The sequence below is a fragment of the Peromyscus eremicus genome, chromosome 5 (genome assembly GCF_949786415.1).
Source record: "Peromyscus eremicus chromosome 5, PerEre_H2_v1, whole genome shotgun sequence".
Lineage (NCBI taxonomy): Eukaryota > Metazoa > Chordata > Mammalia > Rodentia > Cricetidae > Peromyscus > Peromyscus eremicus.
Window position 1 is genome coordinate 127977547 of NC_081420.1, and position 25219 is coordinate 128002765.

Below are 25219 nucleotides of genomic sequence, written 5' to 3' on the forward strand. Positions count from 1 at the left end.
CTCTGCCCTCAGCCAGGTTGAAAGGGTGTCTGCTCAAGCAACCAAGTTTCTCACAGATACATCTTGTATCCAGCAGCTGCTTCCTGCCATCAGGAGTCAGGGAGGTGCTGGCCAAGTAGGTGGCCAAAGCCACTGCCCGTGAGGACAGGCCTTGCACACTGCTCTCAGCCAAGCGTCCCCGTGGCCCTGTGCCTCTCTTGCATGCTGCCAATATCCATGGCTGAAGCAAAGGGCAGTGAGTTTGCCCCAGGGGCTCACAGCCACCCAGTCCAGCAGTAATGAAGACACTCACATGTGTCACAGTCTGAGGCACCGTCACCCACAGAGGGGAAGAGTGAGCCCAATGGAATCCATAGCTGAGCTGGAGCCAGGACTGGGGTGGCCTTGACCAAAGAGGAGATGGCTTGTGAATGACAGGCAAGGGACTTGCTACTGCTGGTGACCTAGTCATTCTTCAGTGATCAGAAGGCACCTCTGGGCTCTGGAAGCAGGAGGTTCTGCTCTGGAAAGATGGTGGCAATTACGGTTTGGGAGGCCAGGGGAAGAACAAGCTGGCTGGCTGGATGCTGCGAAGGGACCTGGAATGTAGGCTTGCTGGATGTGACTCTCTAAGGTTCCAAGTTAAAATTAGAAAACCTTGTATGCATGTGTGTGTGAGTGGGTGGTGTTGGGGCTCAATCCCACATTCAAATCCTTATGCACGATAGGCAGAATACAACCTTCTTTTTGTTCATTTTCTCTGGTCTACCAAGTGGGCACATGGCTCGAAAACCCTTTCTCCTAGGGAGCTGTGGTGTTGGCTTTCTGTAGGTGAGCTCAGGAGGTCCCTCTTGGGGCTACATGGAAGGTAAATCCCACTTGGCCCAGGGGCCTGACGTCCTGCACAGGGGACTTCCGGCCTGCCTTGACTGTACTCTGCCTGATTCTTTTCCTTTTGTAGGGCCCTTGTCAGCCCTGTGCTGAAGGAGCTAGGAAAGGCTTCAAAGCCTGGTAGAGGACCAAGCTCATGGGTATCAGGGCAGAAGTGAGAATCGAGGGGTGGACGGGACTCTGGCAGCTGACAGTCTTTTCTTCTGGGTGTCACTGATGCAGAATGTTGGTTTTTGACAATTTAGCAAGCTGTATGTTTATGAGCTGTGTTCTTTCCTATATGTCAATCATGTGTCCACAGAGTTTACCAAAGAGAAAGGAATTCACCCACATTGATATCTGGGCTTGGGGGAAATAAACTGACAGTGTTTTTTTTGTTGTTTTGTTTTGTTTTGTCTTGGCTCGCTCTCTTTCCTTCCTTCCTTTTTTTTTTTTTTTTTTTTTTTTTTTTTTTTGTAAAAACAGGTTGACCAAGTAAAAGATGAGAAACTCAAAGCTCTGAGTGATTAGGGGACTCTTTAATGGAGGCTACATGTTATGCCATTAGAAAAAAAAATCAATCTTTGTCCCTAAAAAACCCCTTATTTGCTGTGTGTGTGTGTGTGTGTGTGTGTGTGTGTGTGTGTGTGTGTGTGAGAGAGAGAGAGAGAGAGAGAGAGAGAGAGAGAGAGAGAGAGAGAGAGAGAGAGAGAGAGAGAGAGAGAGTGAGTTACTTTCTAGGAATGGATCCGATCCCAAGACCGTGTGTATGCTATCCAACAGATAGACACCACCTAGCTTCACTTCAGACCTCTCACAAACAGGAATCATGCATTTTCCCCCGCTAGGAAGGAAGGCCTTCAGATCTACTAACCACGGAATGCACACATGGAGATGGGTGATGGCTCCCTGCAGGGGTGATCACCCATCTCAGGGGACTTGGAAAATGCATCTCTGTTATCTGGTCCAAGGCACCCTTGGGTCACCACACACTACTGACAGGCCAAGCTGCTAGGAACGCTTTCTGGAAACTCAGCTACCCTGGCACTAACCCTCAATACATGCTGCAACAGAGGTGGCTTGGCTGGAAACTGAGGCCATGCTCCTGTTCCTGCATCGAATGTCTCCAAGGTACAGAACAGGGACCTGGAAGGATTTCTCAAATGGTAGAGCTCGGAGCCTGCTGCCTTTGCACAGGCCTCCACCTGAAGAAGGAAAGCAAGCCATAGCCAGGTCCTCTGCCCTGATCTCTCCAGCCTTGGAGCTTCTGAGCTCTTTGAACCTCCCCGTGATGCCCCTTCCCTTGCCAGGACAGATCTCTTAGGCAGTGCCTGCCTTGCCTAGCCTGGCTCCTTCCCACACGCTCCATCCATCCACTTTCCTCGTCTAGACACCCATGGGGGTACACACCACGGACGTTCAGGCTTAGGTATTGTGGAAGGTTGCCGACATCATGGACTGACTGACGGCTGGCTGTGACCACCGGCTATGGCTCCTGGCCCATTCAGGGAGTAGACACAATGCTGCTCTTGGAGCATGGAGACTGTGGCATGGGTGTCAGCTCTGCTGTCCCGTTTCTCACCTGCACGGAGAACTATTTCTGCTAACCCTGCTCTTCTGGTTACTGCAGAACAGGGTCACTATGAGACGCTGGGCAGTGCTGGCTGGGCATGGGGAGGACAGCAGAGGACACCTGAGCACAGAGGCCTGGGCCATCCATCTGAGGAGCAGCTGTGTGGGAAGCAGAATGCCTCATGGCCATCTGGGTTGGAGCTTGCTCTCAGGCCCTGGATCCATGATGCTGATTTCTCTGGTTATCTGTGACAGGGACATGGGGCTGCCATGCCTGCTGGGGTAGTTCAGGCTAAGGATACAGATGCAAGCCTGGGTCAAGATGGGAGCTACCAATCTCGGCCAAGGCCATTTCTACAGCAGTCCAGGGCCTCTCCCCATCAGCACGCCCCAGTGCCCTCAGAGCCAGGGCTCTCCACTGTCCACCCAGAAGGGGTTCTGGCTGGTTCTGCTCTTGGAGGTTCTGAAGGCATCAGACAATGCAGAACACTGGAAGGGAAAAGCCACCCTCATCTTCTGAAGAAATGGGGGATAAAATGGGAGTTCAAGCCTTGCCTCACCTGATGGCTGGTGGTTGTGGACAGCCAGAGCCAGCTGGGCCTCCACACACTGTGAACGATGGCTGAGCAAGGTAACCAGCTGTTCCTTCCCTTGTTTCTCTTTCTCCAGAAATTGTCCTGGATGAGATTAGTCGTTTCTTCCAGGAGGTGGGGACACAGGGTGGAGACAGGGAGCAGGAAGGGCATTCAGTGGCAGCCAGTCAAAAGCAAGTGCTGAGGGGCCAGCTTCCAGGCTTGACACTCAATCCCGATTGCATTGCCCCTCCCCCATTCTGTCTTTTGAGACAGTCTCACATTATAGTCCAGCTTGGCCTCAAACTTGAGGCAATGCCCCTGCCTCAGCTGTTCACATACCACGATTTCAGGTATACACAGCCACAACAGCTTACGGTAACAATTCAGTAGGACAGCGGAGATCAGCTCTGAGGACAGGCTGGGGTCTGTGGGGGCTGACAACAATATCCATGTCATCAAGCCTCCAGAGAAACTGGGGAACTTTCTCAAGGTCACACAGCACTAGGTGTGTTAGACCAGGGCCCACACACTCACCCTGGGGCCATTTTCACTGCCTCCTTCCATCCTTCAGCACATCTCTGTGATTTCTTTAGGGTAGAAGGGACTCAGGGGACAGATAAAGCCGAAGTATCCAGTGGGGAGATGGTATTGGGCTGTTTTCTGTGGGTATTGGGGCTGTATTGAATCCTTTTCAGAGGGTCCAAGTGCCTTGCTGGTATAGGCCCTGCGGATGGGACAGACTGTTTTCAGCTCCTGTGGGCCACTCAGGAGGACCCTTCTTCCTGCTGCCTGTTTCGGGTGGTTGCAACTTGAGCCTGATCCACGAGACAGACATGGCAGAGCAGTGCAGGTCTTGATTCCTCTGCTGGGAGCAGCGATAGAGGATGGGTCTGACCTCCAGACTGGGTTCCAGACTGTGGCTGAGCAGGGCCAGGTGGGGACCCAGAGAGACGGCAAGCAAATCCTCAGAAGCTGCAGTCTGCAGTGGAGAGTCCTGGGATTTGCAGCGAAAGCCCCCCAACAGGAGGAGGAGGGGCGACTTCAGCCCCTGGGCTGCATCTCTGGCACTGGCTGAAGAACTCTGGCTCAGCGGCTTCCCCAGAAGTCACCCCTGGCAGCACCACGTCTAGAGAATGGACAACTGAACTGCTTTGAGCTCTCAAAACCTGTGGAGCAAGGCATGGTGGCCCTCACCTGTAACTCCAGCACTTGGGAGGCTGAGGCAGGAGGACTGCCATGAATTCAAGGGCAGCCTGGACTAGAGAATGAGACTGTCTAAAACCAAACAAAAGTACAGAATCCTGCCAGGCATCGTGGCACAAGCCTGTAATCACAGGCTTGGGAGGCTGAGGCAGAGAGGCAGGAGGATAGTGTTTAGGGCCAGTTCCAGGCCATTCTAAGCTATTTAGCATAACTTTGTAAAAACCAACCAAACCAACAAAATGTGCTTCCTGTCTCCTCCCACAGCAACAGTGCTGGGTGTATCCCTCAGCACAGGACAGTGGAGGCATTTCCTTTTATGAAAAGGTGGAAGAGGGGTGGGTGGAGCAGCAGGAAACTTGGTGGGGGCAGGGATCTTCTGAGCAGGACGCAGACTGGGTGCCCATCCTAGTGTGCTATCTGCATAAGCCTTTGGGACCTTTCTAAACATTAAGCTGGATGTCTCCCATCCAATCTGCCATGCTCTGCTAAGGACAGTGAGGGGCTTCACTCAGAATAGATGCCAGATTTCTAGGGATTAGTGCAACATGAAACTGCTTCAGCAATAGGGGGCACTTAGAGAATCCTGGGCCTGGTGACATCTGAGGAGCACTTCCTTGACAAAGGAAGTTCAGGATTCAGGGCCAGGAGTCTCTTGCTCATGCTTCTTCCCCATGGCAGTAAATGGAGCTAATGACTGTGGGTGGATCACCTCATTGCACCCACCCACAACGGGAAAAAAATCTCTGAGGAAGAGTAGTGTGTGTGTGACTTTGGATGTTTCCATCTGGTCAGGATTCCGGGTCTGGGCAACTCTGCCCAGGATGCCCTGTGCTGAAGCCCCTAGGAAAGGGGGTCCCAGTGAATCAGGCAAGCAAACCCACCCCTAAACCTAACAGGTGGGTCGTATCTCTGAAACATGATCACCAAAGTTCCTCCAGGGACCTGCTGCTGAAGCCACAGTCAAGAAGACACCATCCTCCAGTTCACTTGAACAGACATTTATTGAGCACCTACCAAGTGCAAGGCACTGTTAGGTGCCACAAGAAATACAGAGTGACCATATGGTCCCTGCCCGCGAGGAGCTCACAGTCTAGAGGGAGGCAACACAGTACACAGTTGGCTGCAGCTACACCTGCCGGAGTGGCAAGAGCCAGAAGCGAGACACCAAGTGCTGTGGGGTCACAGAATACCACAGGGCTGCTTCTGTTCAGAGCACAAAGAAGACTCAGGGCTGGGCCTTTGAGGAGGGAGGCTGTAGGGCAGAAGAACATTTCTAAAAGAGAAATAAGCATGGATAGGGCCCACTGGCAACCCAGAGCTGGGTGGCTGGAGTGAGCATCATGGCAGGGGATAAAGTCAAGTATAGCCATGGGGCAAGAGCCATGGACACTAGGCTCAGAGGGTAGGAACTGGCGTTCTGGTCGCAGCTGTAGGAGATCACTGAAGAGGAAGAGGATGACATAAAACGGTCTTCTAGATGAACTTGGAGCCCTGTGGAGTTTGGGAGAGGGGAGAGCTGTAAAGTGGCCTAGTGTTGAGGGACCAATGAGGGATGGTGGGAAGTGGTGGGCAGTAGCAAGTCAAGGGCCACGAGGGCTATAAGGGACCTCTCAGGGATAGGTGAGAGAAAATGACACAATGAAGGCTGAGGTTCTGAGAGTCAAGATCCCACAGGGCTAGTGACAGGAGAGTGTCACCACAGCGGACAGTGGCATTAGGGAAGAGTGGTGACTCCTAGAAGTGCAGCTTCTGAAAATGCAGTTCCAGACCACCAACTGGGAGCCACTCAGGGTGTGCGGAAGTGACAAGCCCCTGGGCTTTCCTCTAGAACAGAGTCCACACTTCAGGGTGCTGCTGGGTAACCTGCACCTTAGCAAGGGCTGCCCTTTCCACTGTGAGTCTAAGGGTGGCCCAGTTCAAGAACCACTGGTTGAGAAACTGTATGAAGGACTGGCCTTCAAGAAGAAAGGAATGAAGAAGGAAAACGGAAGAAATAAGGCCAATGGCCTCACTGTCTGTAGCTAATACATTAGCAATGAAACAGCAACCAGTGATTTCCAGGCCACTCTCATGTGGTGGACAGAAGCCAAGTCTGCAAACCGGGGAGTGGAAAAGTGGGAAGGCAGAGTGAAGTATTACCAACAAAATGCAGGGTGTTTTAGCCTCAGGATCAAAGGTACCGGGGACTAAGAGGGAGGTGGTAATGCCAGTGAACAGTGCAACTGACGGACCCAGCTGAGATGGCTCAGAATGTGAGCATGGGGCAGCATTGGAAGAGATAGGGAGGCAGGCTAGGCCCTGGCTGAACCTGGTGCAGAGGGCACAGGGTCTGCACAGTTGCTCCTACCGGGGGAGGGGCTAGGTACTTGGCAGTGGCAAGAAGGGGTGGAGTCCTCTTTTCTTGTCTTACACATTCACAAACCAATACAGACACAACTTCATCCTGTCTCACAGCAAGACCCAGTAACAATGCTGCCACCACACTGGACCAGGACAGCTACGGCAACACACACACATGCACGCGTGCACGCATGCATGCATGCACGTGTACAGAGACTGTAAGTTCATCAGCTACACTAGCTACTTATCCTTTCAACCTCTGTAAGCATCAGACACCTTGACCAATGACCAAAATTATCAGCCTCAGCTATGCTGACCACCTCATCCAAATGTCAGGATACACAGGAGGCAGAGGCACTCCACATAGGGAGGAACAGCAAGACTCCCAAGTTCACTGTGGAGGCACTGAGGGATAGAGGTTGAGCATCTACAAGCACCTAGTGCAACAGAGCTTGGGATGAGGCAGAGAAGCAGGTTGTGAGCTTCCTTCAGTGGCTAGATAACTGGGCTTTAAATGCTACACCTAAATGTGATGGACTTCACAAAGAATCTAGAATTATATTCACATTATAATCTACAAAGTAATTAATGCCTCTTGGTTTCCTCCAACTTCTTCTTCCCTCCTATATGGAGAAAGGGGAAATGGGCAGGTATCTCAGAAACAATACTAAGAAGACAGAGGCTCACACACCTCGAAGTCAGACTGCCTGTGGAGCTGAGGAAAGCCCATGCTCCTCCCTGCCAGCATCAGGATGAGGCACCTGCAGGGCACCCCAGCTCTCCTGGTTCCCAGGAATGCTGGACCGGGACTGAGTAGACCAGGGGCCCTGGGGACAGCTCCACCTTGGCACCTTTGCTATGCTCCGAAGCTAGGGCACAGGGTGGGGGGCTGTGGTGGGTCTACTCTTGGACCTTGCCAAAAGTCTTTGTTTTCTACTTACACAGGCTGCAGGTCTCAAACTCCCAAGTGACAGATGATACACAGCTCCCCAGCAGGTTGTATCATCAACGAATTCCGGAGAACATGACTGAAGTATAAGTGTGTGGCCACCTAGAAAGCTCTGTGTTCATCCTGAGGGATGCAAGGATCAAATGAAACCAAGATACACACATGGTGACAGCATCCTGTGATCTACACAGTCCCTGCACCATGGAGAACAAACCAGCACCAAGTCCTTGGTTACTAATTGTGGGACCAGGAGAAGGACACAATCTACAGGGCAGCGGGGTTGACCATGAGGGCCGGGAGACAGCACGGATGGAAACACAAAGCCCTTTCAAGGTCTAGGAGAGAGTCAAGATGCTAAGAATAACCAGGAAAGGTTTCTCAGACACTGAGTTCAAGCCACATTGAGAAGAGACAATACTGAGTAACTGGTTCTGAAAGACTCAGGAAGAGCTGCTAAGAGACCTCTAGAAAGACAAAAGAGGGAGCTAGCAGGGCTTTGAGACCCCTTCTGAAACTACTAATGCTATTAATTGGCTTGGGTCATCCTTGAGAATAGAAAACTTTTTGGCAAAGCTGTACAAACTCCACATGGGGTCTTTCCCATACCTGTGGGCTGCGGACTCATGCTGGCCACAGTAAGGGATTCCACACCAGATTCTCCAATCCTACCTCACCTTCTGAGGCTACGGTAGCTACGGAGTCAGGCTGGGAGCATGGCGGCCTTGGCTGGTGAGTGTATTAAGGAGCTAGGCCAGTCAGGGAGTATGCTGGGACTCAGTTCCCTTCTCTGTCCAGCGGAGGGGAAGAAGATGGGCTGAATGGACTGAGATGTCTCACCCTGCTCTTCTGAGTCGGCCTTTGTCTTGTCACTGATTTCAGTCAGGCACAAGTGCCATCTGGTGGCTCCACTTCTCCACTCTCACAGTGGCTTGCTGAGAAGACCCACAAGAATAAAGCAGGCCAACTCCAAGGAGGAAGGCAGGGGTGCACACACCATGTGAGTGGACAGGACAGATCACCTCAAGAAAATATACTTTAAGAGGTCTTGCTTTCCTTAAGGAAGCAACTCCTTTTTTTTTTTTCTTTTTAAATTTTATTTAGAAAGGCTAACCATATTCATTTGTCAACTTTTCTTCAGCTTTAAGGAAAATAGTTTAAAAAACATAAAATTGTAAATACACTCAAGAGTAACTGCTATGAAACAGTTCTGAACAGGCAGAAAATGTACTTTCCTTTACAGAAAATGTTAAATCTGTAATAGCAGCATAATTTATATATAGAAAAAAGCTGGCTTTGAAAATCCAGATTTTTGTATACATAAAACATCTTCCTTCCTCCTTTTCCTACCCAGCACAGCAATGTTCACTCTGGGAAGGCTTCTTCCCACTATGGTATTTCCCAGAGTTGGCAGCTCCCTCTGGGCCCCAGCATCAGTGGGCGCTCAGCCCAGTCTTCAGTCCAATACCAGGGCAGAAAGGGCATTCAGGTCTTTCATGTAGGGATGAGCTATCAGGATCTGGTCGATCTTCAGTTTTTGCTCAGAGTCAGGGAAGATCTTCAGCAGGGCCTCCCTCAGCTCGCTGGTCTCCGCAGAAGATCTCTGTGCTGGCATGAGAAGGTTCTGCTGTATACTGGGAAGGGTGGCCAGGGGTGTGAAGTGGGGCTGCTGAGGAAGCCAAGAGCTTGAAGAGGCTCCCTGGTTGCGGGAAGGAGGCTGGTGGTTGGTGTTGACTACCTGGGTGTTGGGGCTCCGGAAGCCAGGGTCAAACGTGTCCACATTTGGCAGGGCATTGAGCAGTGGCTGCATGTCTCTGTGGATGAAGGGATTATGGTGAGAGATGCAGGAAGAAACCCTTCAAAGCACCTATGGCAAACACTGAGGGGCTACACGCGAGTTCCATGGTTTCTGAAGGCCACAGGCCAGAGAGCCGTGGGGAGGTGAAATCAGCCCCCACAGAGTGGCCTATAGGGCACTGGCACCATTTCCAGACCCATGAGGGAACAAGCACCCCTAGGACGGACAGCCCCTTCCCAGGCTGTTGTCTGAGGGCAGGTTACAACTGTTGCTTCTGCAAGGTTCCTGCTCTTTTGCAGGTATTGATTTTGGGCAGTGTCAGCTGACAGACCTGGGGAGAGGCATCCCCTGGGCAAAGAGGCAACTCCACCAGGCTCATGGAATCCCTGTCTCTAGTGAGTCTGGCTGGGGCATGTGTGCCCTCAAAGCATATGTACACGGTGTTGTGTGCACCCAGGGGACACCTGCCCTGCTTAAAAACCCACTGATTCTAGCTGTAGTTGAGAACTGGGGCTAATAGTGTCACTAACTTCAGAAGTTCAACAGGCTGCAAAACCTCCAAAACAGCATCCTCTCATGAGAGAGTGATGGCAAGTGCCACCAAGCACTCTGAAGACTACGTGACAGAGGAAATGACCAGCAGGGCTGACCCTGCCACCAGGCCACTGAAGGAACAGAACAGGTAGCGAAGAATCCACCTTTAGCTTGACCCGGGCCTTGGCTCAGTATAGGGCCTACGCAGCCTCAAACACAGGCCTTGAGGCCTGAAATGCTACCGGGATTTCCAATGTAAGACGTGGGATTCGGGGGTGAGCTAGACAAGTGTCCAGCAGGCTGACACTTCTGTGGTGTGGACAGATAACCCTGTCTGAGTTAACACCTCAACTGTGTGTAAAAACCAAAGGCTCACAGAGAAATGATCACAAGATCAGGAAGCTCCAAGTGTGCTGGTCTCCATTATAGGAGATCCCTGGGTGAAAATCAACCCATCTTGGTGCACCATCAAGTTCAAACTGATGGTCCCAAAGGCTCATGCTATAAATGACAATTAGCAGCCTTGAAAGATGGGAGAGAGTGTGCCTTCTCTTTTTAGGTACCCAGACCAACTCCATGCAAAAACCTGCCAGGAGGTCCACAGAAATATAGCTGGTTTTGTTTTTAAAACAGAGAAGGTCCGCCACTGGGTTCGTATGAAGAAGGCTGTGGTTAACAAGGTCACCTGAGAATTCTGAACATAGAAATAACCTCTACCTGCCAGTGTCAGACAAGTAAGCAGGCAGGCTTTCCCATTCAGTGATGATAAACAGTAGCTCTCACCCCCCTCCTGCCTCCCCCTGCAATGATTCCTAAGCAGGACACGCCAGCACTGCACTCAGAACAAAGGACTGCAGAAAGTACTTGGGAAAGAATCCCACACAGTGAACCTGGGCAGCAGTGACGGACAAGTGACCCCCAGCTTGAAAACCAGCTTCTTCTGAGGCCCTCAGAACGTCTGTGTTCTCTTAGGAGTAAAATGGAGCCCCACACAGGGCAGGCCTAGACCCCAGGCTGAAGGATCCGAGTCTGCACTCAGCCAGCCGACACAGAGTAAACAGTCTAAGGCGGGCAGGTAGGCAGGCCAAACCAGACTGAAAAGGACCAAACTGAAGATTAGCCTTGGGGTGCTCAACTGGCTTCTCCATCCGTCACATATCACTAAGTCTAATTAAGGATTGAAACAAAATTGAATGCCATTTCTAGTTTTCAAGGACAGCACTTGTTCCAAAGCACAACATTTGGTTAAAATAGAAAAACCTTTGACATACAAGGGAGTACACAGAAATACCTATGAAAGCCCTCCTTGCGAAGAAATTCTTCTAGCCGAGGTCCGTTTCTCCCCAGAGGGTCGTCAGGAACCATAAATATGTCCCCCACAAACGTGTACTGAAGCAGTCTACAACACAGAAAGCCACAGTGCTGACCGTCAGTACGCTTCACTGCTGGAGGAAACGCAAGTTCTCAAAGGGGCCACCCCATGTGGGGGCAGTCGTCAGTCTAAAATCTCTGACTGCTAACTGAGGAGAAGCAACCCATAGGCAAGTGAATCCGTTTTAACTTGTGCTGTGGACACAGTCATGCGAGAAGCAGCTTTCCTCAGCTGCCCACAGATCTCCTCCAGACGCCAGCCAGACACTTTCTACCAGGTGAGCAAACACGATTAAAGACATTCTGCTTGGGACTCAGCAGGTGTGCCAAAGCGAAACTGAAAACAAGTGTGTTCACAGGCAAACCTCTGCTTTTTAAAAGTGAAAACAACATCCTAGGCAGAGAAACCCAAGGGTGATCCGGCATTATTCATCCAGGACAGGGGACCTGGGCCTTCTCAGCAGGAAAGTCTTGCCAGGCACACCAGAGGCCATGGGGTCTAGCACCGTACAAGACATAAAGAACTGACTGGCGATGGCCGTACCTGCTTTTAATCCCGGGACTCCAGAGGCAGGAGAGGTGGAGCCTGCCAGAGTTACACAGTGAGCTCCGTCTCAAATAAATGAATACATAAAACTAAATTCAATCAAAAACCCTAGTGTCTAGGTCTGTGGGGCACATTTTGGTTTCCGAGTTGCTTCTGTGAGGTCTGAAAGCAGTGGGTTGGTTTGAGCCTCCTTGTATGTAGAATCGAGTCTAACACACACCACAGTGTCAGAGAAGTTCAGCAACTCATCAACTGTGCCCACCAGGTCAAAGGTCAACTCTCCTCTACCCATCACCAAGACCTTTTTAGCAACACAGGGCTCAAAATGTGTGAAGTAATTCATTTTCATCCAAGAGTTTGCAGCCAAGCTTTCTCATTCTCTTAAACATTTAGTGACATTGTTTTATTTGTGTGCCTGCAACTTTCCTGAGCCCACTACCCTGGCAAGCGCAAGGTGAGGTAAAACACAAACAAGAAGTAAACAACCAACTTCCCATCAAAGCAAAGAAGAAAAGATTACCTTCTTGTAATAATTTCTCTCCAGGACACTGACTCAGTCACAAACTCTCTGAAGTTATCATTTGTTACAATTATACCCCCAGTCTTGTCCGCTAGGTGTAGTAGGAACCTATAGTAACAAGAGAGTTCAAAATGAGCAAACAGCATGCTGGCTGGGGGAAGCTGTGCTAAGGAGATGAAAGGGTTTCCTCTTCTCAGAAAATAGCCAGTTTAAACAAGGCTGGACACACAGAGGTCCCTGTCAACTGAAGATGGATAAATGATGAGTATCTCTGCAATTATAAGTGTGATTATAAAACAACTTTTTTATGCAATCTAACCACACAAAAAATGATTTCAACTATGATTCTTACATTTTCTATCAAAGATCCACCAATAAACTGTGGTAACAATGCATGAAGACTTGAGCAGAGGACAAGTTAAAGGTAACAGGCCTGTGAAATCTTTCAGCTTTCAGCTGCTTAGCTGGCTGGTTTTAGTCATGCGGGATCAAACTAGGGGCCTGGCGCAGCAGGCAAGTGTGAGCGAGAGCGCAGCAGGCAAGTGTGAGCGAGGGCGCAGCAGGCAAGTGTGAGCGAGGGCGCAGCAGGCAAGTGTGAGCGAGGGCGCAGCAGGCAAGTGTGAGCGAGGGCGCAGTAAAGCACCACCAAGATGGCTGCTCTGGGGCTGGAGGGCGGCGAGAGAACAGCCAGGGGCATCTGGAGGAGTCCAGAGCAGAGAGAGAGAAGCAGACTGGCCATGGTCAGGGCTATTTCTCAGATGGGGCTGGGGAGTAGGGGTCAGTGGAGATTTGACACAGAGAGAAGCTGGAAAGAATGAATGTGGAGAGAGGGGGTGGCTTGCCATTCTGAAGAGAGTGGGACCAGCCTGGGAGCTAGCACAGTGGAGGGGAGGGGAGAAGAGTGAGTTTAACCTGGGGGCTCTGGTATTCATAACATGGACATGTTACTGGGGACTGGAGGGCCCCAGGTTAGCTTGGGGTTTGCTAGGTAATCACGGGCATAGCCAAGGGAAGTGGCCCTTTCTGGTAGGCAGGAATGCTGCATATGTGAGCTTTTCTCTGACAGAAGTTCTTCTATAGTCCAGCTTGAGAGAGCAAAGACTGCCATTTTGGGGTCACTCACTGCCTTTTGGAGAACTGGGGACCCTTTTGGACTCTATCACTGAACTCCCAGGCCTGTGTTTGAGAGACAGGGTCTTAAGTCTCGCAGGTGGGCCTTGAGCTAAAGTAGGTGAAGGTGACCCTGACCTTCTGGTCCTGGGATTCCAGGTGTCTATCATTCATTACACCTGGCTCATCGGGTGCTAGGGATAGAACACAGGGTCTCATGTACATGGTGATGAAGGCGTAAGAATTAAATAATAAAGAATTTTGTTTTGTTGCTGAAGAGTATCCCTGTTTAAGCCCTCTTAAAATCTTTATGAGTAGCCAGGCATGGTGGTGCACATCTTTAAGACCAGCACTTGGGAGGCAGAAGCTGGCAGTTATCTGTAAGTTCGAGGTCAGCCTAGTCTACATAGTGAGTTCCAGAACAGCCAGGGCTACATAGTGAGAATCTCTCTTAAAAAACAAAACAGAACAAAAACTGTGAGGATACTGGAGATGCTATTTCTAGACTAAGAACCAAGACAGTGAAACGAAACACAGCTCCTGGAGTCCGAGGTGCAAATGGTTGTTCTTCTTGGCAGGGGCAAGGACTCCTAACTAGGACTTAACTCCAGTTTCCAAGCTTAGGAACCTTGGAAAGTCAGTTTTGTTTTGGTTTTTTTTCACCCCCATCAACCCCCCAGACAGGAACTCAGGAACGTATTCCAGGGTAGCTTAGGATTCACTATGCACTGAGATGACTGTGAATTCCTGAGCCTTCTGCTTCTGCCTCTAAAATGCTGAAATTACAGGATTGAGCCACCACACTTGGCTGAGTTCCTTATTAATGAACATTTCAGTTTACTTCCAAAGAGCATGAATGCCAATGTGCTTTCGGCCCAGACGTCAGTAAAAATAGATAGTGAGGCCCACCAGGACACCCAACAATGTTCTCTGAGACCCATGAGCCAAGGCGAAGCTTCACCTGCACGTCTATGCCTGGGTCTGAATCCCCTGGTTGTGAGGAGAGAGCTGTGGTGATAGAAACCTGCAGGCTTTTCCTGGGCCTACTGGTCTAACTGCTTTTTCTCCCGAGCACCCCAGGGTTCCCGAAACTGTGGCAGTGCAGACCAGAAATGCCCTTCCAGGACAGATTCCTAGGACTGCTCCAAACTCATGTGCTGCCCTCTCCCAGCTCTTCTCACACCTGGATGTGCCCCATCTAACCCCATCTCTTTCAGTGAGTGAATGTTGGTAGTGGCCCTAGGTCACCTCTGTCCCATTCAACCACAGACCACCGTTGAGTAAAGCAGTGCTCGTACTGGGAAGAGTGTGGAAATGGACAGGATAATGTAGAGAAGGAACAGACGAGTCAGCCCCAGGGCCCCAGACACCATGCTTGTGACCACTTACATGGCAGCACCAGAACAGCTGTAAAAACTACATAGCACTGGGTAGTCTTGGAATCAAAATTCCTCCTTTTGGGGGTGGGGGGTGAGGATTTTACCACGTAACCCTGGCTGGCCTGAAACACAGACATCCACTCACATCTATGATCTACATAGTGAGTTCCAGGCCAGGGCTGCATGGTGAGACCCTGTCTCCAAAAAAAAAAAAAGGAAAACCAACTACATGTATCTGTCTTTTCTCACCTCAGACATGCTTTACTAATTAAACAAAACCAACCCTACCACAATAGTGTCTTTGGTACCACTCCTAACCTCACAGAGTGCATGAGCCTAGTAGTGACCTTGACCACGAGTTTGAAAACTAAGCCAAGCAGGTTCCTTCAGTGCACACCTGTTGGTGGCGGGTAGCTGCCTCCTCACCACCCCACTCCCACCTTGGGAAGGAAAACAGCCCTTCATACCTGTCATCATGAGAAGCAATTCTTTCTCCAAAGACCATCCGGGCAGGAGTTAAAGATAATATTCCAAGCTCCTGGAGCTGGGTTAAGAAGTGCTGTTCTGTTCGTGGAAGAAGTTGATATGTATTCAGCAAAGGCTATCTTCCCAGATGTGTAAATAAATGAATGCAAACCCAAATATTTAACTTGGGGACTTGCAGAAAACCTTTTTTCCTACTGACTCAATTTTACTAACTCACCAGATGAAGAAGAAAAAAAAATCAAGTAAGACTAACACTCAGGCAAATTCTACATATGAACCGACTGGGTAGTCTTTAAACAACCAACCAACCAACCAACCGTTAAACTCATTTGCCTCTTAAGCCTGTAATTAATTAATTCTGCCCCCAAGAACTTTTCCAAAAGTAAATATTACAAGTGAATACATAACAAGAAATGACAGGAGTCCCCCAAAGAGTGGCAGTGGGAAGGGGAAGAGCCCTCTGGAAGCAGAGGCAGTAGCAGGAACAGACTGCTTTGCTCCTGTCAAGGAAGGCTGTGTACTCCCCAGCCCGAGTGTAGCCTCCTCTCCTAATTACTCTCAGTTGTCTGTACAAGTCTTTACTGATTGTCACAGGTATGAGCAGTGACGGAACGGAGGGCCGATGCTGTACTGTGGAAAAGCAGTCACAGGCAAGAGAAGCTGAGAGCTGATGCATAAGATCCCTGGGTTTGCATTTCCTACCAAAGCAGCTGCCAGTGACCTGAGCTGACCTGCCCAAATTGGGGGTTTCCTACCTCAGAGCTGCCCAGTGTGTATGCACTGAGACTTAACTAGAAAAGGAGTGAATCTGCCTCGCTCCGTGTGGATAAAGGAAGCTGGGGACACTCCAGAGCCGAGTGGCTTCAGCGCTTCCACCTCCCTAGTAACTAAATGTCACTTCCTGTCTCTGTACTGACGAATCTATAAGCACATGTGTCGTCCCCTCCCCATGTCACCTTTGCTTTCTAGGTGCCCTCATGTACTCTGCCTGCCACAGCCCTTTCACCTTGTCTCTATGATGTTCTAAGACAACCACCACCTCACAGTTCTCTGGATGTCTCACGCTGCAGTTCAAACCTTTGTGTGGGGCCTGCAGGTTATGCCATATGTAGTGTATGGCAAACAGAAAGGATTCCTAGTAAGCCATCAGACTACTGAAAAGATGTATCTGGAGGCACAAAACTGACCAGGCAACTATTTTAAAAAATACCCTTTAAATACTCAGAAGCCCAACCTAGTGGAGACACACACTTTCTAACAGCTCCACTAGCCTTCCACCCTTCCTAACCACTCTCGTTTACACTACAACACTCCTCAGCTGATAGGTGTGTCTAGTCTACTGCGGAGCCAAGGATGGCTCTGGTCTTCCTGCTCCATCCTGAGTGCTGACATTACAGGTGTGGACCACCACACCAGTTTTCAATTGCTATTTTACCAGACAGAACCAATTTAGAATCTCGTCATCCAAGCTGTTGCCCATATGCACGATTCTATTCTACTTAAAATGTGTTGAAACTTGAAGACAGTTCATTAAATATCTAACCAGAAATATGGAAAAGTCACTGGGCCTCACCTGTGACATTAGGATCTCGCCTTGTTCTCCACTGTGGGACAAACACAGTGATGTTTCTGTTGCCAAGCTTCCAAAAATACTCAACTGCAATCGCTATTCCACGGCAGCTAAAGAACTTTTTCAGACCATGGCTGGAAGGAAACAAGGACAATTTCATTCAGGTTAAAGCATATGTAAAGCCCAAGTTTTACCACAGACGAGAACAGTCACACACAACAGAATCAGTACAAACATGCTTTACTTAGCAAATTTGTTGTACGTTTGCTATTTTGCAAGGCCAAGTCAGACCCGCTGACTGAGTCCTTCCTGTATCTTAGAGTCTTAGGTCTTCTCCTTGTCTTTGACAAACTGGGTACGCTGTTTTGGTGGAGGGTGGCAGGCTTGCTGTAATCTTTATTACCATAGGGGTTTAAAGCACATCCTACTGAAAAAACTACTACTCTTGCTAATTTCCGTCTAATCATTGGCCAGCCTCTAAGAATTTTATCTTTTTTTGAGTGTGGTCTTTGTATGTCATTGAAGCTGACTAAAGCAGGTGATCCTCCTGCCTCAGCCTCCTGGAGTCTCACATTACTGGTGTATACTTCCACATCTGGCCTAATGTGATTATGGAGTGACTATCCTGGTGGGGTTTTGTTGCTGTCTTGGTTTGCTGCTGGATTAGGGATCAAACTCAGGTCCTCACACATGCTAGGTCAGCACTCTACCACTGGGCTTCACTACCAGTATCCTTCTGAGAATTTCTTAGGAATGTAATCACAGAATTTGTTGCTCAAGCAAAGACAGTTCAGTAGCTGGGACAATGCCTGTGCTGTGCCTGCCTATGGTTGAGGACAGGAATAAAGATGTGACCCTACTGCCGCCACCACAGTGCCAATGTCACTGCTACCTCTGGAGGGTAGGTGGGTGCACAACCCACTTGCCAGGGAACTGATAAGCTCCCGAGTTTATAACTCATAAAAAACAAGTTTCAAATGAAACTATCTAGGACCATGGGGACATTCTGTACTGAATGAAGCAGAAAGCAGGAAAAGGGTGAACATGTGAAAAACAGGCTAGAACCTGTCAATCTGTAAAGGTAATCATGGTCACTGTCTCACTACTCAACTGCCACAGCAATGTGACAATAGTCACAAACAGCTGTAGATGACAAATATGGCTGAGTTCCTACTCCTAAGGCAGAAATGGGGCTGCACCCAGCCCAGTGTGTGACTTCCTGCTCCAGAAGACACACACAAAAATGTACCTCTCAAGTCTGGCAGTACATATCAAAATACAGAAACAGAAACTGGCTGGAGAGATGGCTCACGCTTAAGAGCACTTGCTACTCTTGCAAAAGGGCGTGGGTTTGTTTCTTAGCACCCACCTGTGGCTCAAACCATCTGTTACTCCACGGGATCAGAAGCCCTTTTCTGACCAGGCATACACACACACACACACACACACAGAGGCAAAACACACATTAAAAAAAAAATCGGCTGGCTATATGGCTCCACAGGCCAAAGTACCACACATGCACCATGGTGTGTGCATTCCACACACACAAACACACATAAATAAGTAAATAAATATAATAAAAAATAAATAAATAACCCTTCATTTTTGTCTCAGGCAGTTAAACAGAGGTGGAAGAGAGACGTCCTTCCCACACACATCCTGCCAGGATTGGCTTCCAGGTCCCCTCCACATTTGACAGGTCAGAGAGAGCAAGCCAAGGCAAACTTTCCATAATACACACACCAGTCAGCTCTTGCTCTTGGGTGGTCTTGTTCCCAGCCCTCCTGGTTGCTAAGTCTCCTTGTGTACCTTCCCTATCAGCCTTCTGAGGGCTTGGTCCAGTCTCCGTCTCACTTCCTGCCTTCTATTGTGTAGTGCACGACAGAGTGGCCTGTCCGAGGTACGCAGGCAGAGGGTGGATGTGCTGGAGCAGACTCACTGCCCACACCTGGCCAAGGCCCTTCCACTATCCCACAGTATGGTGCCAACCCCATCTGCACCCCTGACCCTGGAGAGCAGGAAGGGCTGGATGTAAACTGCTAAGCTGTCAGGAGGTGGCAAGCTCTCTGTGCTAGAGGATAGAGCCCACTCCTTTTCAGAGACCATAAAAAAGAAACTCGCAGCTGGGCAGTGTTAGCACACCCCTTTAATCCCAGCACTCAGTGGGCAGAGGCAGGCCTAGGTCTCTGTGAGTTCCAGGCCAGAGCAAGTTCCAGGACAACCAGTATGACACAGAGAAACCCTGTCTCAAAAAAAACAAAAAGAAAAAAGACAAGAAACTACCAGATCTTATCCCAGAAAACACATGCAAGCAAACAAACCTGCTGCTGATATGGTAAGGATTACCAGTAAGACACTTGTTACCGGTGAAACAGAGGGAGTAACTGGGTTTGTTTTGTTTTTAAAGAATAAGCTATCACTCTAATTGGTTAATACCCAGGGCAGGCCTGGAGTTCAGGCAGCCAGCCAGTCCTAACATGAAGTAGGCACACACGCTCCAGTTAACCTGCTTGCCTCCTCTCCTTAAATGTTCCACTGCCCACAACAGCAGGAGTGGACGGGATAGAGCACCAAGCTCCATTTGCTGGGTCCATGAAGAAAAGGAGGCCAACACAGACGGGAGGGATTCTGCTACCCTGGACACCTTATAAGCTTGCGGGGGAGGGGGAGACAAATTGTTTAAAGCAATAGTAAAACAAACAGTTAAACATTCAGAAGCACCAATGCTGTACCAGTTTTCAGTGTTCTCTATGGTGAGATCACAGCAGCTTTCACTCTGAAGACTCCAGAGTTAAAAACAGTGGTTCAGGCTCAGGCTAGTGAATATATCTATTTATCTAGAAAATAAACTACAGAAAAAGGAAATGAGGGCTGGTGTGACCAATATAGCGTGTGTGTGTGTTCTGAGTTTAAGTCGCAGCCCCAAGCAGGGGGAAAAGAGAGGAGCCAAACTGTTGTCATACTATTATAGTCCAGAAAGAACTCTACTTTCAAGCCTAATGCTCTGGCTGGATAAAGTGTGCTTAATCCTTGCTGCTTCTGGTCTCTGTGATAGAGGCTGGTGGGCAGGGAAGTGCAAACCAGCGGTCTACTTTGACCTAGAGAACATATATTCAAACAGCATAGACCATAATACCTTCTACTTTAGGGGCTCCAAATAGACCCCCCCTCCACATGCAGGAAAACACTGAGCCTGGAGGGTAGGCATGTCAGCTCTCCAGGGAGATTTGAACTTGTTCCATGCCTCAGGAAACAAGTTAAATTATCTGGCTATTTTTCACATTACAGCAGCTAGTCAACATGTTTAAAACAGAGGAGGGCTGGGTGACAATAGCTAGCCAGCAATGTTGTTAAAGCAGGCAGGGTAGCAGGGAAATATTGTGGAAAGCCCTCTGACTTAACCAGGAAAGCATGGTTTCCTTCTAGCTTCTACTTAATAAAAATAGTCGTGGAACCTGCTACAGAAAGACTGGCAAGCAAAGTGGATAGGACATACAGTTCTGACAAGCGAACGGGCAAACCCCATCTACACAGAAAATCACCAAATCAGGTGCTCTCACGCTGGAGTTTCAGCCACCACTGTGATGTCGCGCCAGACACCGCAAACATTTCCACTGACTCATCACTTGACTCACTCATGGTGACGGGGGTGTTGGGGGGGGGGGGACAAAAACTGAAAACACACATAACCAGCAGCACAAGGCAGGTATTTTGGAGCTTTTCATGGTATATATGAGCTGCAGATATCATGCTGGGCCAAATGAACAGCAATCCCGGGAGGAGTGGGAGGGGGCTGCTTCAGGACCCTACCCTTGCAGGCCGTGGATTTCCTTCTAAACTACTACAGCACCTAGCTGTGCCAAATGGGCGAGGGGCACTCAGAAGCACTAATGTGTCCAATGACAACAAGGTCTTAACAGTCCAACCTCAACTTCTGTGGGACACACAGGAAGTCCAGGTGCTGAGGAAAGACAGGGCCCCAAGTCTAGGTGTGACCCTGGACAAGGTTCTTGTCACTTCGTGTTATGTAAGTTATACTCAATTCTTCTCCAAGAAACTAGTATGAAGACCGCATTACAAAATGATGATGATGATGATGAAGATGATGAAGTACCAGGCTGAGAATGAAGCTCAGCAGTACAGCATTTGCCTAGTATGTCTAAAAAGTTCAATTCTTACTGCCAAAAAACTTAGGAAATATTTGGTCTCAGTCAAACTGTAATCTAAACTGGTGATCAGAATGGCAGTCATGTCATGAAGTTACAAGTGGTAGCAAAAAGCCAGTAAAAAAGTGCTAGTCTTTTACTCGGCAGCTCTTAGAGGAAGCCCACATGTCCAGAGCCCAGAGCTGAGGGTAGTTTGGTGGAACAGTCTATCTAACTAAACTTACTCACTACGGAAACAGATGGTCTGTGTAAGAGCCAATCATCTCTGTCTCTTTGGGACTTTCGGAGATGATCCTCAGAACACTCAGTCTCCAGTGCCATGCAGCACACTGGCATCTGATCTCAGGACTTCCCAACTCAGAGTCAAGGCCCACCCCTATTGGCATTTCCTCTCTCAGAAAAAGAGTTACCTTTGATTACTAACTGTGGTGGTTTGAATAAAAATGACCCTCATGGGTCCATAGGGAGTGGCCTTGCTGGAAGAGGTGTGTGACTAGGGTTGGGCTTTGAGGTCTCAGAAGATCAAGCCAGTAGTTTCTCTGCCTGCTTCCTGCAGATCAAGATGTAGAACTCTCAGCTCCTTCTCCAGCACCATGTCTGCCTGCACGCCACCATGATGATAATGGACTGAACCTCTGAACTGTAAGCCAGCCCCAATTCAATGTTTTCCTTTATAAGAGTTGCTGTGGTCATGGTGTCTCTTCACAGCAACAGAACCCTAACTAAGGTGAATCTACATCTAATTAACTACAACTACGTCTTAGGGTAACATTGTTGCTCTTAAACACAAACATCAGTAAATTGGAAGAAAAGTCAAATCCTCTAGAAATAATCAGTTTTCAAAACTAGTGAGTGGGCTGGAGAGCTGGCTCAGTGGTTAAAAGCACTAGCTGCTCTTGCAGATGGCTGGAGTTCAGCTCCCATCACCACGGTCAAGCAGTTCACAACCATCTGCAACTCCAGCTCCAAGGATCCAATACCCTCTTCTGACCTCTGTGGGTACCAGAACGCATATGTACAACCTCCTTGTACCCCCACCCATATCCATACCTAAAAATAATGTTTAAAGTAATAAGGATAATAACTAGTGTCAGCAGTTTTATATATATATATGAATACTTGCTGTTCTTAACTAAGTTCTGTTCCCAGCACCTATGTCAGGTGGTTCACAGCCGTTTGTTACTCCATATAGCGACACACACACACACACACACACACACACACACACACAGAGACACAAACACACCCCATACAATAAACACATAAATAGATGCATGAAACAACTAAAAATATATACTAATAAAAGCTTGCAGGCTCACTTTAAGTAATAATCATTGTTTTTCAAAAGCAACGGCACTATATCCAAATGTGTCAGGAAATATGTGGTAGTGTTTTGGGTTGTCACGTGCCTGGGAAATGGACAAAGTGGAAGGGGTCAGATATGTAAAACATCCTGTCATGGTCAAACAGCACCACTGTACATTCTAATAGTGAGAGACACTAGTTACTACTCCAAAAGTTGATGGATCAGTCGGTAACGTGCGTGTTGAACAAGCATGAGGACTTGAGTTCAGATCCCAGCACCCATGTCAGAAGTGAAGGTGGTGGTACACACTTGTAATCCCAGTACTGGTGAAGAGGAAAAGACAGGAGGAACCCCGGAGTTCCCTAGTCAGCTGATCTAGGCAAACTGGTGAGCTCCAGGTCCAGTGAAAGACCCTAACTTAAAAACAAAGAAAAAAACAAAAGCAAACAAAAGACCAAGATGGAAAGCAGTAGAGGAATATTAACCCAATATTAACCTCTGCTCTCTATATGCACACACATACACACTCACGAACATACAGCATGCACACACAAACATTACCAGGCTCAGCCTTGGTTCATCTGTGTTCTTATTGCTTGAACATCAATTTGAGAAATCTTTTCACATATAGAACCACACCTTAAACTCTATGTCATCACTTAGCTTAAGAACTAACAATGAGGAACAGGAGTGGTCTTGGAATACAAGTACCCAAAAGGCTCTTATAGTTTTACTTAGATACATCTACGGAGCTGTGGGGCATTTGCTGGGTTTCCCCCAACAGAGCTGCCCAAAACCAAAGAAAGACGATAATAGGCAGTACTGCTTGGAAATGAGGATACAGGTACAACAGTTTCACTCCCTACCTTTACATTTTTAACCTCTGATCTTCCTGCCCTGACCTTCTCAGGGCTGGGATTCAGGAAGGGGCCACCACGTCCAGTTCATATGGTGCATGGGATAAAACCCAGGGCTTCATGAATGCTAGGCAAGCATTCTACCAACAGAGCTACATGCAGCTCCAGCCCAAACTGCCAAACTTCTAATATCTAAAATAGTGGCACTTTTTTTTTTAAATTTTTGACAGCAAAATGTAAACATACAATCAATAATTTATTTTGTATAAAAGAAAAGCAAAGCAATGCTTACACTTGTAAAAATCCACACTGCTAGGCATGGTAGCACACACCTTTAAAGCCTTGCACTTGGAAGGCACGGGTAGGAGGATCTTCATGACTTTGGGGCTATGTAGTAAGACTTTGTCTCAAAATAAACAGGCCAGGTGTGGAGGTGCAAGCCTACAATCCCAGCACTTAGGAGGTAGATTGGATCTTTTGTGAGTTTAAGGGCAGTCTGGTCTTCACAGTGAGCACTAGACCAGGGCTACATGAGACCCTGTTTCCAAACAAAAGATACACACCAAAAGCTGTCAGGGCAGACTTAAAAGGTGGGTTGGAGGACAGCAAGCAAGCTTAAGGTACCAGAGAAGATCAAGCTGGGCCTGGCTTGCACTCTTGCAGCATGGTTCTATGCTACCCTCCGGCTGTGGACTTTACCATGGGCAAGGCCGGCACAGCTGCTGCTGGAGGCATCTCACTGAGCACACCAAGTTCATACGGGACATGACCTAAGAAGTGTGGGGCTTTGCTCCCCATTAACAGTGAGCTCTGGAGCTGCTCAATGTGGCCATGGACAAGCAGGTCCCAGAGTTCATCAAGAAAAGGACAGATGTGCACCCACCCACACCAAAAGAAAGGAAGAAGAACTGAGTGACAGTCCTCGCCACCATGAGGAAGGCACCACGAGCTGCCAAGATATAAGTCCCTTCTTTCCTCTGAGTAATAAATAATTTCCGAAAACAACATGGAAGTTATCTCAGATATATTCTGAAGTACTTTCAGATGAAATATGTATCTGAGATTTCCTTTCAAGTCCACAAAGAGCTAGAGAGGAAGCTCCGCAGAGAGCACTTGACTAACACTCAGAAGAACCTGGCCTCAGCCCCCAACACCACAGGGAAAATAAACAATAAAACAAAGACAAATCAAACCACATAAAAGTGGGTTTAAAGTGGTAGGTAAGAGAGCAGATGGAACAAGACTGGTCATGAACAAGCAATTGTTGAGGCTGAATGAATAAATCCATGGAGAGTCACCATACATTCTTATTATATTTCTTTGTAAATTTTAATGAAAAAAAAAAAAAGCAAAATAAATAAGTAAAGCTGAGTTCAGTTCCACATCAACAGAGAGAGGCTCACAACTCCCTGTAACTCTGGCTCCAGAGGATCCGATGCATTTATCTGGCCTCTTCCGGCACCCGCAAACACGTGGAATGCATTCAAACAAATGCACATGCAAATATAAAAAAAAAGAAGAAGAACAAATAGAGATGGCTGGAAAGATGGCTTAGCAGTTAAGAGAACTTGCTACTCTTGAGGAAGACTTGGGTTCAGCTCCCAGCACCCACACAATGGCTCACAACTGTAACTCTAGTCCCAGGGGATCCAATACCGTCTTCTGGCCTCCTTGGACACCAAGCATGCACATGGTGGGCATATAAACATATTTATTTCCATGCCTCTAATAGAAGCACGGGGACGGGGGGTACAGTAAGAGGATTGTGAGTCTGAATATAGCCTGACCAGTCAGCCTAGACAACTTAGGAAGACTATCACAAAATGAAAAATAAAGAGAGTCCTGGGAAAACAGTACAGTGGTGGAGCACTGGCCTCACTCATGTAAGGCCCTTGTCCAAACATGAGAACCAGAAAGAAAAGCCATAGGCATTCCTAAAATTTCAAGACACGAGTTGACCTTTTAGAATTTCTAGAAACTGGTCATACAGACATTCAACAGCGGAGAATATTAGTCTTAGTTAGTATCTATCTGTAGGAGTTGGGAGTGATAGCTCAGCAGTTAAGAAAGGTTTGAATTCAGTTTCTAGC

General features: G+C 48.3%; 1 protein-coding gene across 1 annotated transcript in view; it reads right to left on the reverse strand.

The window, feature by feature from the left end:
- Positions 1-8309: 8309 nt before the first annotated feature.
- The window catches only part of N4bp1 (NEDD4 binding protein 1), a 42028-nt gene continuing 25118 nt past the window's right edge, over positions 8310-25219 (reverse strand). Inside the window, exons 3-7 of the mRNA XM_059264507.1 lie at positions 16804-16934; positions 15212-15308; positions 12256-12363; positions 11109-11216; positions 8310-9299 (exon numbers count right to left, since the gene is read on the reverse strand). Of these exons, the coding sequence (XP_059120490.1) occupies positions 8942-9299; positions 11109-11216; positions 12256-12363; positions 15212-15308; positions 16804-16934 (802 nt within the window). The 3' untranslated portion in view covers positions 8310-8941. The remainder of the gene's footprint in view (positions 9300-11108; positions 11217-12255; positions 12364-15211; positions 15309-16803; positions 16935-25219) is intronic.